General features: G+C 41.1%; 1 protein-coding gene across 4 annotated transcripts in view; it reads left to right on the forward strand.

The window, feature by feature from the left end:
- LOC311095262 (traf2 and NCK-interacting protein kinase) overlaps positions 1–19,431 on the forward strand; it is an 80,484-nt gene that overhangs the window by 42,485 nt on the left and 18,568 nt on the right. The window contains exons 17-26 of one of the 4 annotated variants that reach the window (XM_084133720.1): positions 253–372; positions 805–866; positions 1,000–1,076; positions 1,186–1,259; positions 5,064–5,149; positions 8,397–8,487; positions 8,738–8,881; positions 9,938–9,974; positions 10,062–10,217; positions 11,071–11,214. In XM_084133720.1, coding sequence (XP_083989846.1) covers positions 253–372; positions 805–866; positions 1,000–1,076; positions 1,186–1,259; positions 5,064–5,149; positions 8,397–8,487; positions 8,738–8,881; positions 9,938–9,974; positions 10,062–10,217; positions 11,071–11,214 — 991 coding nt within the window. Of the gene's footprint in view, positions 1–252; positions 373–804; positions 867–999; positions 1,077–1,185; positions 1,260–5,063; positions 5,150–8,396; positions 8,488–8,737; positions 8,882–9,853; positions 9,975–10,061; positions 10,218–11,070; positions 11,215–19,431 lie in introns of all 4 variants that reach the window. The other 3 variants (XM_084133721.1, XM_084133718.1, XM_084133719.1) reach the window with 3 other exon arrangements.

Below are 19,431 nucleotides of genomic sequence, written 5' to 3' on the forward strand. Positions count from 1 at the left end.
TTAGATATTAAAGTTTATTCTTTTTTTCTTTATTTTTTTTCAAGTTGTAGTATCGAACATGATTTGCACATACATACATACAAAACATGTATGAACAAAATAAATAATTGTGTATAAATAAATCATTGTACAGTGTGATGACACGGATGTAGAATCCAGCATTGCATACTGAAAAAGTATGTAGTAAAAAGGTTAAGGAGTAAAAGACTCAGTTAAAGGAGTAAAAGACTCTATAATCTGTGTTGATTTCAGAACATGAACGTGTGCTCCAGTCGAGAGATTCATCACAGCAGCTCAATGTCTGATGTCACCGCTCCTCTCTCGCCAACACAAGATGATGTCTTTTTCATGCCTGATGATCAGCCGCCAAAGGTTTGTCCTTGAGACAGCGTTTCAGTTGTCAGCATTGGTTGCCTCAGATATTTCTCCACAGCCAAAATTGAAACCTAAACCTATATCCTACTATACTTCTCATTGTAGTATTCATTCAAATTTATTACACTGAAGTTTTGCTGTGTCAGCTTAGTGCAACTGCTGTAGGTGGCAACTGCTAAAATTGTGGTCAAAACGGCTTCCTCTTCCAAAGGGAGGTGCCTTCCTTCCTTCCTTTAATGTGACATCCATTCAGAGCAGACATGTGGTTAGCACAAAAAAGTGAAAATAGCATAGAAATAGCATTGTGTAGGTCAAAGGCATTGCATGAAGAATACTAAATAATTAACTTTAGTCACTGAAAAAAATGGCTAAAATGTCAATGACAAAAAATGAAGCTATCTGTTTATTTTTTGCAAATATTGTCTTAAGATTCCAGAAAGAACAACGTCAAAATTCAAAGATGTCACAAGCCATCATAGATATGGATCCAGGTAAGTTGTTTGAAATCCTTGCAGGACACATTTTCAAATCCACATTAATTAGGCTCAAATATAGTCCTCTGAAGCCCCTCATTATCCTCAGACTAGAAACTGTGGCTGTTTTTGTTTCTTGTCTTTCTATCAGTGGAGATCGTCAGACTTCTCTGGACAACAGTGTTAAGATGTCCTTCTCTAACAGCTCAACAAGCAGTTCACAGTCAGGTGTGTCTTTCTCTATCTGTTACTTACTGAAACCTGTATCAGAACAGAATAAGGTCAATTCAAGCATATGTCTTTGTACACTGTCATGTAGACATTCTCGTTCTTGCAGGTTACTGTATGCTGGACAGTCCAGCTCATCAAAACAGAAGCTCTCAAAGTCCAGGAACATCACCACCAAACCAGGTGTGAATCTGGATTTCATATTCGATAATGTTGCAGCACTTAAGCACTTTATGCAGCTGATTTCACCTCTGCTTTTTATGCAGAGACTCTTTATTTCCCCAACCAAATATAGAATATTAAAATAAGTATCAGTAATGGCCCGTTCACACCAAGATCGATAACTATAACGATAACTAAGCTCGCACTGCAATTTTGTCGCCTGCCGCTACAACATACTTGAGCTCTTTAAAGCATGATGGATTCATATTGGCTGTCAATGTTTTTATCATTCTTCTGCTGGAATTTTTTTTTTTCTAAAAGTGATTCCAACAATATTGTTCCTCTGTGCTGTTATCATTATGGTTGTGGTGTGGACTCTGCTATTCTTTTAAATTTTGAACAATTTGTAGAACTACAGTGAGGAAAATAAGTATTTGAACACCCTGCTATTTTGCAAGTTCTCCCACTTAGAAATCATGGAGGGGTCTGAAATTGTCATCGTAGGTGCATGTCCACTGTGAGAGACGTAATCTAAAAAAAAAAATCCAGAAATCACAATGTATGATTTTTTAACTATTTATTTGTATGATACAGCTGCAAATAAGTATTTGAACACCTGAGAAAATCAATGTTAACCCTCTGGAGTCTGGGGTGTTTTTGGGGTCCTTGAGATGTTCTGACATGCCCTGACATTTGTGCTTTTTTCAGTTGCTTATAAACATATTAATGGCAAAGGTGTAAATTCACTCTATATAGCACAAACAGGACTTCCATAATATGTGAGCCACATGTATGTACATGTTTTCATTTTTGAAAGAATAATGTTTATGCAAGGTTATCGAAAAAAATTAAAAATTAAAGTTTCTGAAATAAGGCCACAAAACACATACTAAATATGTGGCAATAAGACTTTTGACTAATGGATGTCATGAGTTTTTTCTTCAAAATGATGTGAAAATCATCCTGCCTAATCATTCACATAAAACGATACATTGATTTTAGTTTTGTGAAACACTTTTAGTTTGGAAAGCCAATATGCGGATGGGGCGTAAACGCTCCAACAGCATCATGCATATTTAGTAGTTCACACCTGGTGAGACAATGTCCCTGCATACTTAATGAGCCATTCATTCAGGTGTGTCACCTATAGCTAACTTAAATATACAAGCTTCATAAAAATGATCATTCTAGAAGAAAATTTCAGATGGCATTTAGAGGCTTTTGCATCTGAACTCTTCATATATACACACACATATATATATATGCATGCACATACATACTTTATAATCTTTTCAAAACTAGTCAACGTCTTTCAAAACTAAAGTATACATTTTATCATACGTATTTCAAAGTAAAGCATTCATTAGTTAGTTGATGACTTTATTTTTGACAAAACACATACAGTATATATTCCTCATCTCAGTATAGCAATAGAGTTTGCTAAAAGGTGTTCATTCAATACAGCAGTATTTGAAAATCAATCATATTTTGTAAATTACATTTATATTTGCATTTATGTCAAAACCTAGACACTTTTAAACATCAAAAGGACATTTATTAATATGTATTCGTGTCAAAATGACAAATAAACAGATTTTCCTATTCAATTTTGCATGGAAACGCTTCCAAGACGCTTGCGTGTTGCGTGATAAATAGGCATCGGTTCTATTTCTAGAATGCACGCGTTTTCCACGTGGCTCGTGCCGCGCCTGAGACGCGCGTCTCACACAGGCAGTGTACAAACTCTAAACTGTTAACATGGGAGCCGAAATAAAAACGGACACGCCACGCAGCTGAGACGCTTACGCCACGCATCCAGTGTTTCACCGGCCTTATCCAGCGGATGTGGGCGTTTCACAGGTTTGTATGGATCGCCTCACATTTGCGTTTGAATAGCGCGGTCTCCGTAGGCGGAGTCACATTAAAACTTAATTAGCTGAGATGAGAACGACTGACATCTCTCTCTTTACATACATATTATATAAACTGTGAATATTTGTTTTTTATAAAAATTACTTCATTTAAAAGAAGAGAATTCAAGCTTCATGCCTGTGTGTCTGTATGCCTGTTTGACTGAGTATTCGCTGAGTTACAGTTCATTTTCGGACGCGTTTCAGAATTGACTTCACTGACGGAGAGTAGGCAGAACTCGCATCATGTTTATTTTTCTTTATTTGGCGAAAAGCACAACACTTTGTTTTTATTATGAGCATACACAAAAAAAATACACACTAAACAGGATCGATTGATGTATAACACAAGCATATAAGATAAAAATTAATATTTTTTTTTTTTTTTTTTTTTGCACTCATACGGAAAAAAACGAGCCGGCGCGATAGCCGACCCCAGGGGGTTAATATTTGGTACAGTAGCCTTTGTTTGCAATTACAGAGGTCAAACGTTTCCTGTAGTTTTTCACCAGGTTTGCACACACTGCAGGAGGGATTTTGGCCCACTCCTCCACACAGATCTTCTCTAGATCAGTCAGGTTTCTGGACTGTCGCTGAGAAACACAGAGTTTGAGCTCCCTCCAAAGATTCTCTATTGGGTTTAGGTCTGGAGACTGGCTAGGCCACGCCAGAACCTTGATATGCTTCTTACAGAGCCACTCCTTGGTTATCCTGGCTGTGTGCTTCGGGTCATTGTCATGTTGGAAGACCCAGCTTCGACCCATCTTCAATGCTCTAACTGAGGGAAGGAGGTTGTTCCCCAAAATCTCGCAATACATGGCCCCGGTCATCCTCTCCTTAATACAGTGCAGTCGCCCTGTCCCATGTGCAGAAAAACACCCCCAAAGTATGATGCTACCACCCCCATGCTTCACAGTAGGGATGGTGTTCTTGGGATGGTACTCATCATTCTTCTTCCTCCAAACACGTTTAGTGGAATTATGACCAAAAAGTTCTATTTTGGTCTCATCTGACCACATGACTTTCTCCCATGACTCCTCTGGATCATCCAAATGGTCATTGGCAAACTTAAGACGGGCCTTGACATGTGCTGGTTTAAGCAGGGGAACCTTCCGTGCCATGCATGATTTCAAACCATGACGTCTTAGTGTATTACCAACAGTAACCTTGGAAACGGTGGTCCCAGCTCTTTTCAGGTCATTGACCAGCTCCTCCCGTGTAGTTCTGGGCTGATTTCTCACCTTTCTTAGGATCATTGAGACCCCACGAGGTGAGATCTTGCATGGAGCCCCAGTCCGAGGGAGATTGACAGTCATGTTTAGCTTCTTCCATTTTCTAATGATTGCTCCAACAGTGGACCTTTTTTCACCAAGCTGCTTGGCAATTTCCCCGTAGCCCTTTCCAGCCTTGTGGAGGTGTACAATTTTGTCTCTAGTGTCTTTGGACAGCTCTTTGGTCTTGGCCATGTTAGTAGTTGGATTCTTACTGATTGTATGGGGTGGACAGGTGTCTTTATGCAGCTAACGACCTCAAACAGGTGCATCTAATTTAGGATAATAAATGGAGTGGAGGTGGACATTTTAAAGGCAGACTAACAGGTCTTTGAGGGTCAGAATTCTAGCTGATAGACAGCTTTTCAAATACTTATTTGCAGCTGTATCATACAAATAAATAGTTAAAAAATCATATATTGTGATTTCTGGATTTTTTTTTTTAGATTATGTCTCTCACAGTGGACATGCACCTACGATGACAATTTCAGACCCCTCCATGATTTCCAAGTGGGAGAACTTGCAAAATAGCAGGGTGTTCAAATACTTATTTTCCTCACTGTATATCATTATAGTGATCGTCCTTGGTGTGAACAGGCCTTAAGATTGTTGGCTTTTAATATCAAACTGTTTTCGTCTTTAAGGGTTTGGGAATGAAGTCTCACTTCAGCCCATTAATGAAGCTTGCGGAATATTCTTCCTCCAGTGATGAAGATGATGAGAAGACTAGGTAATCTCACCTTGACTGTTTGCCCTCCTCTGAAAGTTGACCAATTTAAAAACAAAACACACATGGTCAAAGATTATGAGAATTTCATGAAGTGGCTTACGTGATTTTGTGGTTATACTTCATATAATCATACTCTTGTTAATGTCATGCTAAGTTTATCAGCCATGGCAATGCCTTAAAGTGATAGTTCACCCAAAAAATCTGTATGTTTGTAACCAGACAGTTGACGGTAGCCATTGACTTCCATAGTAGGAAAAAATACTAGTATGGAAGTCAATGGCTACCGTCAACTGTCTGGTTACCTACATTCTTCAAAATGTCTTCTTTTGTGTTCAGCAGAAGAAAGAATCTGATACAGATTTGTAACAACATGAGGATGAGTAAATGATGATAGAATTTTCAATTTTGAGGGAACTATCCCTTTAAAGTCCCTAAAATTACAATTTTGTCATCATGTCATTCCAAACCTGTATGACTTATTCTTACTTCCGTGGAACATGCAAGAACATCTGTTTTTGTCCATACAAAGGAAGTCAGTGGGCTCCAATGTTGCTGGGTTTCTTCAAAATATCTTCTTTTGTGCTCACAGAAGAAAGAAAGTCAGACATAAAGCCCTGCATTTCAGCCCGAGCCCGACGGGCCCCGACTTTTTTAAGCCCCTAGGGCCGGGCTTCGGGCCAATTTTCACGTCATAGTTCACATGCGGGCCGGGCCTCGGGCCTTTTTTGGGTTATCCTTCTTTTTATATTTTTAGACATTAATTAAAAAATATATGAGAAGTTGACGTCGACGATAGAAAAACAAACATAGAAAGACATTTAATAACCTCATAACTTTCATAATCTTATAATTACACTGACATATGATTGACATGACAGTCGCACGCACGCACGCACACACACAGAAGGTTTCCCGTCAGCGGAACCAACGATTCACCTCGTGCAAATAATGGAGAATATTAAGAGAAAAATCGCGAGTGATAGAAGAGAGGACTGGGTTAAAATCTTCCATTGTGGATGCTATTCTTTTTCTCCACGATGCTCTGTAAGAGACTGTTCTAACTTTTCGTTTGATTGGACTTTATTTTCGTTTAAATGTTGGAAACTACTGGAAAAAAGAATGGCCATGTTCTGTGGTGCATTTTTGAGGTAGGCTAAGATAACCTGCAAGTTTGTTTTTGATTTATTTAATTTAATTTGTTTAGATTGACTATTGCTCATTTCGTTTGCGAGCGCTGTTGCGAGCAGCCTGCGCCTGCCTCAGTATTTCAAAACAATTTACTCACTGTGGTTTAATAAATAAACATTAAACTAACTGTCTGTGTGATATGCTTGAAGTGTTTTATATCTATGGATTTTACTGTAGCTAAGTAAAGTATTAGCGTTGATTTGAGAGGCTAAATTGATCAAACATGTTTTACTCGCTGTTGGCTCGGCTTGCTTGGTCGTCATTTTTATTTTTATTTTTATGCTCCAAACATTTGTCTAAATTAACTTAATAAAGAAATGAAAAGAAAAGAAACATAACTAACAAAACGGACATATTTTAATGGCAGTCTGCCGCTGTAAAAAAAAAAAAAAAAAAAAAAAAAAACGGGGTCGGACTCGGGCTGATAATTCTGATGAGCTGTCGGACACGGGTCGGGCTAGGGCCTGAGCGTCTAGGGCCAGGGCCGGGCTCGGGCCTAGATTTGAGGCCCGTGCAGGGCTCTAGTCAGACAGTTTTGAAGTAAATGACGAAAGAATCGTTTAAGGGTGACCTATTCCTTTCAACAGTGATTTAAACTCCATACCAAAATAATCCTGATATGATTTAAATGAATGTGAAAGGAGACATATGGTTGGTGCCGGATGGATAGGTCCCTGTGTCAAAGATTGTGAACATGCTAGGCTCCGCATGTCACTGAATCAAGACAGTGAATTCCTCGCAATGCAGAAGTGCCTGTGGCAGTCACATTTCTGCTGTTCTGCCGATGCCCTATCAACGTCAAACCACATTAGCTTGTGCTGGTTGTTTTCTGTATGGAAAACGTCTAGTTCTCGAACAGCCTGGCAAAGACATTGCAGCTTTGCTCATACACTATGGGAGTAGTGAAAAGCACATTTTTTCTTAAGGTGTGCCTTTAGCCCCGTTGTACCCTATGGGTGGAACTGAACTTGATGTTTTTTGTACTCCGTGCTATTAACCCACACAGAAACAGATAAACATTTGGCTGATTTTATTAACAATTCTTCCTTATCAGGGAGTGAGGGTATCGTAGCGTACTTGTTTCATATTGTCTGCTATTGCAAGTCAAACAGCAAAAAAAGCAAAATGGAGGTTGTTTGGGGTATACAAACCAATGTACTCGCGTTTTTGACTTGGCTGTTTTGACTGGATTATATAACAGGCGATTTTTCGCACACACCCACAACATTCATACCGCATGGTAGAACCACTCATTCTGAGCAACTTTGCCTCTAGGACCGCCGCTAACAATCGAATCGTTCGTTAAATATTGGAGATTATTTCAAGTATCAACTTTCGCGAACTAGTCCTAGGTTTTTGTCTCAACCTTGATAAAACCACTGCGGCACAATTTTCGAGGACTCTCTAGGACGGTCAATAATTATCAAAAATATGTTAAACTTTGGCCTTTGCATAGCTATAGCAGGGTCCTTTAGAAAAAAGGCATGGCCAAGTCTACCCAAAAGCCTATCATTCCTAAACTAAAAACCAGAATTTTACATCATTAGGTGAGCACATGTGGCACATGATTCTAAAGAAGCATGCAGACTTTTATGGAGATCGGCCCATAGGTGGGGCTATAACTGTTAAAAAGGTGTAAAACTGCTATATTTCAATGGCAAATCCCATGAAATGGCTGAAAATGGCCCTCTTCCTGCCTGATTTGCATAGATTGCGCATGATTCTAAAGAAGCATGGAAACTTTTATGTACATCGGGCCATAGGTGCCACTTTAACTGTTATGAATTTGAAAAAAGGATTAAAAACCATGTATTTCCTTAGTAAACTGCCTGTATTGGCTATAAATTGTCTTTCCCATCTATGATCTAAGTGATTACATGCTTGCTAAATAAAACATAATACCTTTTTACGCAGTGGCTTGAAGGCCTTAAAGTGCTTGAACCCTGATCATTTGAAACCCTGTTGTCTGTAGTGTTTGTCTTTGCTACCTTGTTCATGGTCAAAGGATCAAATGTTTTCTTTGGCATCCTTAAAATCGTTCTGACTGTCATTTGTCTAGGTCTCCGTTGAGCAATGGAAGGCCCTTGTTATCCAGAGGGCAGCTTAATGACATCATTCTTCAGCCTCATCTCAATGTGAAACCGCAGCAGGTAAAGTCACCTTCAGTCTGTTGTTTTAGGGAACAGGCTGAAACAGCTGACAAACATATCAGTATATATTGAAAAAATATATCCTGTGTTCATCTGCCTTTGGTTTTATTGTGATACTGCAGCTCATTTTCACCAGTGGAGATTTATTGTATTTATTGTAATCATTCAATCCATCAGTTTTTCAGAGATACTGTCAGCTTTTTTCAAAGTGGGATTTTCTGTCCTAAAAAAGATATTCATGTTTCTCCAGCAGAGTGCAGCAAAGCCAACACATTACGTCCATCAGAGGCCTTCCGGATCCCAATCCAGCGACAGCTACCATCTGCCGGACCTCCTGCACAAGAGCCCCACACATGAGCTCACCTGCCACCAACACACCACACAGAGCTTTGATGTAGGTCTTCATCTAGACGTCTTCTGGCTTTGTTCAGTCCACTGATAACATCATTTGAGAGCTTGGGTTTTGATAGATTGGTTCTTTTTAATGTGTGCCTAATACTCTGATCATTGGACACACACAATACTCATGTTCCAGAGGTAAGCAGATAGAGCTTTAATAACGTTCAGCCTCTGCCCAAGCTTTAGGGTGTTTTCACACAAGGTTCAATTGCCTGGTCATGAAACTTATAGCATTATACGAGCCATTTTATTTTTTTACGATAAAAATATATATCACAATATTGTTATTTTTGCTTTAATTTTTTTTTTTATACCATTTAAATTTCATAATTCTCGTCACCAATTTCAATATCACAAAAAAAATATAATAATACCTGCCTAAATAAGTATATAAAAACAAAAAGCTCACTGAAGACAAGTAAACACTCAGTGATAAAATAAGAACAAAGAAACTAATTACAAGGACAACAAACTACAATAGAACAAAAAAATTCAAGCCCTAAATAAGAAATGCTAGGCTAAATAAATTGTATAAACCACTTACTGTAAATGTACAAAAAACACTGCATAGTCTTCACTGTGTAAATTAAATATAAACGTATTCTTATTAATGTTACAAAAGTGATTCAGTCAGGAGCAGTTTCTCTTTATCTTTTGTTGTTTGATTAATATTAAAAACACAGACAGCACCAGGTATATTAGGTTGCTGTCACTTTAAGACTAAATGTATTTTAAGACTACCAGTATATCACCCACCCCTAACTTAGCCTAATAGTTTCAAAGATATATTTTTTGTGTGTGTTTTTTCCCCCTTTTTTTTACATAGATGTTAAAATATTATAGAATTATGTTTCCATGTGGTCAGCGCTTTTTAATGGAAAGAACAATGATTTGGTGGTCTGCTTGATCATACTTGCATTGTCATTCTCCCCCTGATGTTTGTGCTTGTGTTATTCTGTATTAACAGAAAGTATTCAATAACCAGCCAGGAAAAAGCACGTCCTCTTCCTCTTCCTCATTCTCACCTTTTATTGACCCCCGTTTACTGCAGATATCTCCACCTCAGAGTCCGCAGGGATACGACCAATGTGAGTCTGATGCCCACTGACCTGTATAAATGTCAGTAAACAGTGAGTAAAATGTCAGTGTATAAAACACATGCATCCCTCTGTCAGTGAATGGCAGGTGTGAGCCGTGTGTTAGACAGCCCCACAGGAAGGGCTCCGTGGTGAACGTCAACCCCACCAACATTCGACCTCAGAGCGACGCCCCAGAGATCCGCAAATATAAAAAGAAGTTCAATGCTGAGATCCTCTGCGCTAGCCTGTGGGGTGAGACATCTTCATATACACACATCACACTTCAGAAATACATTTGCCTGTTCCTGCTTAAATCAAATGCAAAAGAATATAATGAATGAATGTCATATGAAATGTTTTGAAACTCTAAAACAAAGCAAAAGACAGAACCGGGATGGTGTCACCTGCCATGACATCTGCTCAATAAGGAATACTTAACTTCACTATCAAACTGTGAAAATCACTGTAATGCACACTTCATTTTATGTTCACTTCACTGTTATATTATTGAAATTATAAAGCTGAAATGAAATCTACTTTGTTAATTGTTTGTATAATAATATGGAGCAAAATACCTACTGTTTTTCATCAAAATCAGCAGTCCTCTGAGAAAAATGGTCCCGTCCTGATTACGGATGATTTTTTCACACATCTTTTCATTATATATTTTGACCTTCGTTGAATTTTGTTACTATTTTATTATGGAATGAAAACTTTTGGCCTGATTTAAATCAGTTGGGAGAGTCCAGTTATTGACTGCTCAGAATGATTGTAATTGTATCTCATATATATGTTAGATTTATTTCAGTGAGTTTGCTGATGCACACATGACCTACATCCAGATACACACTGTAGACACTCCCATCTCAGTAAAGATATCAGTCACATCAGTACATGAAATGACAGGCTTCCTGTGTTAATGACTCTAACTGAACAACTTGTAATCTCACCCATTTATTGCATGATAAACTTGCCATTATCAGTGTGTATTTTTTGTCTTGTTTAAAGCAGGTATTGCATGCAGTGAAAATGCTGTTTTAATTGGTATAATTGAGGCAGATCTGTCTTTCCTCACTATGACTGTTGTGTGTGTGTGTGTGTTTAGGTGTGAATCTGTTGGTGGGCACAGAGAATGGCCTGTGGCTGCTGGACCGCAGTGGTCAGGGCAAAGTTTACTCTCTCATCAGCCGAAGACGCTTCCAACAGATGGACGTACTGGAGGGGCTCAATGTACTCATCACTATATCAGGTACATACTCTACACAAAGCACTTTACTACAACAGATAGTATTCTTATATTTGTACTAGCAAATGAATGAACAAAATCAAGAGTTTCTGACAAATCCTGCAAGAGACTTGACCACAAGCTTTTTCACATTGATAGTTTGGGATCTAAATTCTAGTTGGAGGAGCCACGCTTGAAGCTGAGATCAAATGTCACCATACAAAAAAAGTCTTGGGACAAAGAAAAGAGTTTTGTACCACTAAAAACAGCACCAAAACCTCATAATATTACTCAGCCAATATACACACATAACAACTCTCTGAAATATTTTAGCATGTTAATGGATATGACCATTTTAAAGAATTTTTAATTCTTTTAAAAATGATTTTAAAAAATCACCTACTCACCCTCATGTCATTCCAGTATGACTCTCTTTCTTCTGTGGAATGTAATAGAAGATATTTGGAATGTTGGTAACCAGTTTTGGTTCCCATTGACTTCCATTGCTTTTGTCTAGTTGTACATGTGAAAACATACTGAATGGAATTGCATGAGCGAGTTCATTGTCTCTCTTACAAATTTCATGAAAACACAATATTCTCATTCGTGGAATAGTTTGCTTAGAAACTAACTTTGAAGTGCTAAACTTTGCTTATATGTTCCATTAGTACGTTCAAATATGTGGTTTCTCATGCATGATTGAACTCATTGATATGAACACATTCAGACAAAACTCATATTTATTTGCAAACAAAAGGCATACATTCCATTTGTCTCACATTATATTTGTTTCACACAACTTATAACCCATTACCTTCTGATAGTATCGTATGGTAAATGCATATTCTTGGTTGAGTGACACTGCTTTCTGAAAAGAGTAACTTGCCCCTTCAGTAACTTCAGTGCTTGCCCCTTTGTGAATATGTATGCATGACCGATCTCACTGCTTTCTCTTACTAAACTCATTCCAGTGCCCAATGAACTTTGTGTATGGTTGCTTCAATTAGGAATTGATAAATGCAGACCAAGCAACAGTGTTTTGTAGGGGTGTAACAATATATTATTAGGGATGTCCCGATCCGATCACGTGATCGGAAATCGGGCCCGATCACGTGTTTTCAGACTCGATCGGAATCGGACGTTACCTCCCGATCAGGACTCGGATATATATGTATATATATTCTCATTATTTTTTAACACATCTATAGTTATGCGGTGGCACAGAGTTACGCCGGTTTCACACTGCACGCGTTAGCAGCGCAGGAGCAGTGCGTATGGTGAGCAGGAGCAGGACACGCGCGTTTTGCTTTCACACTGGCAGCGTTTGTCACGCGCGGGTTGTGTTGGCTACAGACAGAGTACTCTATAATGGATAAGTTGGCATTGCTTTTTTTCGTTTTCAAATACATTTAAGAAAAAAGACTTGTCAAGAAGCTTATTTTATTAATAATTTCATATAACTTTTGGTTCATCTTTGTTTTTATTGTTCTGGCAACAAGTTTGTTTTTGGACATTTGTTTTCTTTTTAAATTGCTGTTGGTCATTTGATTGACTGTTTAAAACACAATAGATATCATCAATGCACTTTTTGGATAAAACTGCGGTGTATTATGGCCATGATCAATGTATTGTCACTTTAATTCAGCAAAAGCGGCGCAGCAAAAATAGACTCGGCGCCGAAACGATCGCGGCACTTCTGCTCTGCTACGCACTTCCGCGCCACCTCTGCGCGCGGTGTGAATGCTCTAAAGCCTGGTTTAATCTGTTAACATGGGCGGCGAAAAAAAAACGCACTGCACGCTCTGCTAACAGTGCAGTGTGAAACCGGCGTAAGAGTTAGGAGTGCAGTTCCTAAAAGCACATTACTGGCTTTGCAAACACTGTAGCACTTTTATTTTTTATTTGTTTACATGCCTGCCGGGTATTTTAAGTTGAGGTGCTATTTGTTTATATATTAGACTTTTTTTATATTTACTGTTGCACTAAAGTCCAAAAGTGAAGAATTTATGTATTACTTGATTGTTCAAGCTACCTCACAGAAGTGCTCTGTTTGTTAACAGAGTTGTTGAATGTTAAAATAAGGTGAATTAAATAAAAAATAAGGAACATCCTGGATCTGTTTTTTCGCTCTTCTTTATTCTTTTTTTATGTATTAAGTATCGGATCGGGACTCGGTATCGGCAGATACTCAAAATCAAATGACTCGGACTCGAGGGCAAAAAAACCTGATCGGGACATCCCTATATATTATGTCACAATATATCGCAATACAAAAATGCAACAATATGTATCGTGAATAGTGACAATGGCCCTCATTTATCAAAAGTGCGTACACCAAATTTCCAGCGTACACCTGGCGTACTCCCAAAACCACGTTGACTTTGAGATTTATCAATATGGACGTTGGCGTACGGCACGCTCAAATCCTACGCCAGCTCAGGAGGTGGTGTACGCACGTTTTGAGTGCGGGAATGCGCAGAAAAACAATTCCTAACACCACAAAACGCACTGACAAACTAAAAGATATGATATATTATGACCCACTGTAAAAAAACAACAACATAGTAATTATAAACTTCAGTGTTTATTTTTGTGCAACATGGACTTCAATGTTTAATTTGTGTGACTTTACAAAAGCATTTGAATTGTAGGCATATGTATTCCTTCAGTTGCGAGCCTGTGCGCTTTACCTGACGTTTCAAGCCTTGTTTATACTTTCGCCTGGCTCCGCAGCGCGAGTCTCCGCAGACTGCGCGCGCACCTCCCCAAACGGACGAGGCGTTTATACTCGACGCGCTCGCCGCTGTACTATTCTTTGAAACGACGGTTAGGCCAGGGTTAGGCCCGGCAGGTGTGCACGGACTGGGTTTAGTAAAGGCTTTCAATGACCAAAAAAATAATTCAGACTGACAAAATAATAAAAATGCCATTCTTCTTCTTTTAAATAATAATAATAATAATAATAATACAAATAATAATAACGACATTCTTCTTCTAAATAACAATAAGCTTCATTAATAATAAAAATCTAGAAATCAATTTTGTTTCTTTCCACTTCCCTGGTTTCGCTTTCTCTTTCTCAAAGAAGTTTCTCTTCTTTGCCGTCTTCCGTGTGTCCATGGCGTAAAATGAGGGCGTGGGGGGAGCGGAGACTTGAATATATAGGGGCGTGTTATTCTAATGACGATCGATTTCAGCCGCGGCATTTATCAAGGGCAGGTATTGCGTACACCAGAATTTCAAAGGTACGCACAGCTTCATAAATCAGGCGATGAGAGGAGTGTAAGCATAATCTTACGCCAATATATACGCCCGTTTCTACGCAAGATTGATAAATGAGGGCCAATATGTATTGTGGATAGTTCATCCAAAATAAAAATTACTGTGTGAGAAAGTTTGCAGAGTTTTAGTGTCAGTACTACATTAAACTACTATATATAATGTTGAATATAATGTATAATAATGCAATCTGGGAATATTTGTGGGTCCTGATAATGCCAAATGTCTGATGTTACTAGTAAAAGTGGCCACATTATTTTAAATATATCTAGTCTGTGACAGAGTGCAAGCATATTCGTCTAAAATAATTCTGTATTTTCAGCTTCAGAATCATGAATATTGTTCCCTTATCGTTCGGTCACTCTCGACGTCTCGTCGTGACCGACGATTTTGGGATCTCGCTCAGAGGACCGATCTACTTCGAGTGTAATTAAACGAGCCAATTTCACATTGGCATGCAATCATTGCATTCAGCTGCTCTGCCTCGTCAGCGCGGGTATAAATGAGCAGCTGGTGCATGATGCAATCAGTCTTTCACTTCGGAGTTGAGCTTCGGTCAACAAAGAAGGTCTACAACAAGCTGTAAGAGAACGAGTTACCTGCTCTTCTTGAAAGTGTTGGCGATACGGCGCGGCAGCGACTTCCCTCACCGTTCCAGCGAAGATTTAAAAACAATAGCTGTTCTAACAGCTGGTAACGGTAGCGCACAGCGGGATTCCCCTTACCCGTTGGTGACGCGAGTGGGCGTTTCCCCTGCGTGCTTCAGCACGAACGAGAGAGCAGTTCTCTAAAAGAGCTTCACGGTGTGTATGCGCATTTGTACAAAAATGCCAAACACACCGTGCGTTTCTGGATGCGGTCGTTCCCTGACGACAGGTGATGGTCACGGACGCTGCGTTGTATGTTTGGGCATTTGACATGCAATGTCAGCGTTCGTGGATGAGTCATGTTCTCACTGTGGGAACATGACCATCGCGGAGCTCCGATCGCGGCTCTCACTCCTCAAAGGTATGGGAGCCCCCTCGCCTCTGCCTCGATCTAACCCTCCTCGGGGGGCTACTTCGGGCCGTTGCTTGGGAGATCTCAGGGTGACAGTGAGGTCCGGTTCCGCGGGGCCACCACCCCCGGGACCCCCTCACTCCCCTGTTCCGCAACCAGTTGGGCCGTCGGAGGAACGGGCTGGGCCACCTTTGAGGTCTGCACCAGTCGTATCCTTCGGCGCCCCGCCTGACGATCAGATGTCGATCGCAGCATTGGAGGGCGAGCCCTCTCTCTCCGGGGATGATGACTCGGCTGCGCTGCTCCCTTCGGGTGTGGCAGTGTTGCTCGAGTCGGACCCAGAGATGATGGCTATGCTATCTCGGGCCGCCGAGAGTGTCGGGCTCGTGTGGAACCCTCCACCGTGTCCCGAACCCTCTCGGTTGGATGATTGGTTTCTTGGGGCAGCCCACGCTTGTTCTCAGCGTCCTGCCCCGGTGCCATTCTTTCCCGAGGTGCATGAGGAGATCACTAGGTCATGGACGGCACCTTTTACTGCCAGAAGTGGTCCTAGGGTCCCCTCCCCCCTCACTACCCTCGATGGCGGGGCAGCCAAGGGTTATGCGCGTATCCCCCCCGTGGAGCGGGCAGTTGCCATGCAACTTTCCCCTAACTCCACACTAAGGGGGGAACCGTGTCTCCCATCCCGGGCCTGTAAGTACTCGTCGGGGCTAACCGACAAGGCTTACAGAGCTTGTGGAGAGGCTGACTCTGCTTTACACGCCATGGCGTTACTGCAGGTCCATCAGGCCAAAGCCCTGAGGGACCTGCACGAGGGTAGTCGCGACCCAGGGGTTCTCCAGGAACTTCGTGCCGCAACGGACCTCACACTACGAGCGACGAAGGTCACCGCGCAGTCACTGGGTCGAGCGATATCCACCCTGGTGGTCCAGGAGCGACACCTCTGGCTGTGCCTGGCAGACATGCGGGAGACTGAGAAGGTCAGATTCCTTAACCCTCTGGGGACCACAAACGCGCCCGCGCGTTTTGCTCGTTTTTTTTTTTTAGCAATGAAAATAAACACTAAATGCTCTGTTAATTTTGATCTTTCATTTTCGTGTAATACATCAATCGATCCTGTTCAGTTTCTATTTTTTTTCTGTATACTCACAATAAAAATAAAGTGTTTTGCTTTTTGACAAATAAAGAAAAATTAACATGATGCGATTTCTGCCTTCTCTCTGTCAGTAAACTCCCATTTGAAACGCGTTCGAAAATGATCTATAACTCCGCGAAAATTCAGTCAAACAGGCAAACAGACCCACGGGCATAAAGCTTGAGATCGCATCTTTTAAATGAAGTCATTTATATAAAAAACAAATATTCTCAGCTTCTGTAATCTGTATAAAAAGAGAGCGACTCCTGTCGAGCTCATTAGGAGCTCATTCACAGTAATGTGACCACTCCCCGGAGAGCGCGTGCTATTCAAACGCAAATTCTGAGAACTATTTCAGAGCTGTGAAACGCCCACATCAGCTGTAAACAAAGCGCGTCGCGACTCCTCGCGAGTGAGACATTATAGCCTACCTTATGGAGAAAATATTCCTCAGAACAGTGCTGATGAGGAGCAATATCTCCTGAAATGAGGAGCAGATTCCGCTGAGGAGTGAGGTAGGCTGTTTTCTTTTCTCACGTGTGGAATAACGTTATGGAATAACGTTAGTGTAGGCCTATGTAAACCGCAAAAAGATGAATCGCATTTCTATAATATGACTCGCCTTTCTGTGAGATGAATGAAGGGGACATATTTGTAAAGACTGTTTAGCCTAAATATGAATCGCGCGTCTGTGTGTGAAAGAATAAACTGCTTTGCTATAGCCTACTGAGATGAGTAAAAATCGACTGGAATATGTTGAAATAAAATGTATTTGTATAAGCAACGTATTAAACTGCAAAAAAAATACTATTTTTGTCAAAAATAAATTCATAGACTAAGATGTTAGATGTTCCAATGTTGGCTATATTCAAACTAATGAATACATATGATAAAATGTAGGCCTATAATCTTTTTCTTTTTTTTTTTTACAAAGAAAGAGTACACTTGAAATATTGTTGAAATTGTAATTATTGTTGTAATTGTAACATTTTGAATAAAATAGCAAAACATATTTACAAGAGAGATGTAAGCGAAATCTTAAATGGTCAATATAAGTCTTCTTCTAAATACATCTTTTGTCCTTGCATTGTGGCTCAGTCAGTTTCACACCTGAGTGAATGGCTCATTATACAGAGTGGGTGGGACATTCATAATCTAAGGTGTAAACTACTACTCCCCCTCGCATATTGGCTTTCCAAGCAAAACCTGTTTTACACCATTTAAATCAATGTATTTTTTTTTGTGAACGATAAAGCAAGACTATTTTTACATCATTTTGAAGCTAGAACTCAAAGGGACAACATCAATTAGTCAAAAGTCTTGTGGACACATATTTAATATGTGTTTTGTGGTCTTAATTCAGCAACTTTCATTTTAATTTTTTTCAATAACCACGCATAAACATTATTCTCTTAAAAATACAAACATCTACATACACGTTGCTCGCATATTATGGTAGCCCTGTTTGTGCTATATAGAGTGAATTTACACCTTTGCCATTAACATATTTATAAATAACTGAAAAAAGCACAAATGTCAAGGCATGTCAAACATCTCAAGGACCCCAAAAACAGCTTGGTCCCCAGAGGGTTAACTCCCCTGTCTGCCAGACCGGTCTCTTCGGCGAGGCTGTAGAGAGCTGCGCCCAACAGTTCTCGGCAGCACAGAAGCAGACGGAGGCCATTAAACACATCCTGCCCCGGCGGTCGGCTCCAAGTAAGAGGCCGTCGGAGCCAGCGACCTCGTCTGCTCCTCGCCGAGGGCGCCCTCCCACGTCCGCCTCCGCTCCTCCGCAGCAACCACCAGCAAAGCAGCGCAGAGGAGCCGGCCGCGGCACCCCACCCGTCCAGGCCTCCGCCAAACCAGGAGGGAAGCGTAAGGGTAAGAGGCCCTGAGATGGGCGACCCAGAGGTGGAGAGGACTGCTCTTTGGGAGATGGCGACAGGACCACTCTCTCCCCCGGACGAGGACCGGCGGGAGAATTTTTTGTTCCAGTTTTCTTTTGTTCTGCCGCTGGCCCAACAGCCAGCGGTACCCAAATTTTCAATAAAAGAGCAGTTTCTCTCCTCTCTGGGTCCCAAGAGGACTCAGGGAGCGGTTCATGGTACACTACCCAGACACACTCCCCTTCCTCTATCGCCAGAGGGCAGTATCGGACGGGTTCAGGACACATTCAAGCATCCTCACGTCCCATCTGCCCTACCACGGAACCAGGTAAGCGTCTCACAACACGCTCAGACCACGCCTTCGGCAGCCTCGACAGAAAGAGAGCTCCACGGGCTGGGTCCCTGTGTTCCACTTCGCTGCCCCGCCCCGGGTATACCTGTGGTTCCTTTGGTCCCGCTTGTACAGTCTCTGCGAGCCTGGCTAGCGCTCCCGAGGCCGTCTCGCTGGCTCATTCGAACCATCAGGCTCGGCTATGCGATTCAATTCGCCCGGCGTCCCCCCAGGTTCAGGGGTATTCGGTTCACATCAGTAACCTCAGACAATGCCCCTGTCCTGAGAGCGGAAATCGCGGTCCTACTGGCGAAGGATGTGATAGAGCCGGTTCCTCCGGCCGATATGAAGACAGGGTTCTACAGCCCTTACTTCATTGTACCCAAGAAAGGCGGTGGGTTACGGCCGATCTTGGACCTGCGAGTTTTGAATCGGGCTTTACACAAGCTACCGTTCAAAATGTTGACGCAGAAACGCATTTTCGAATGCATCCGTCCCCAAGATTGGTTTGCAGCGATAGACCTGAAGGACGAGTACTTCCATGTCTCCATCCTCCCGCGACACAGAATATTTCTGCGTTTCGCGTTCGAGGGTCGTGCATACCAGTACAA

The sequence above is a fragment of the Abramis brama genome, assembly GCF_963993115.1.
Source record: "Abramis brama genome assembly, chromosome: 13".
Taxonomy (NCBI): domain Eukaryota; kingdom Metazoa; phylum Chordata; class Actinopteri; order Cypriniformes; family Leuciscidae; genus Abramis; species Abramis brama.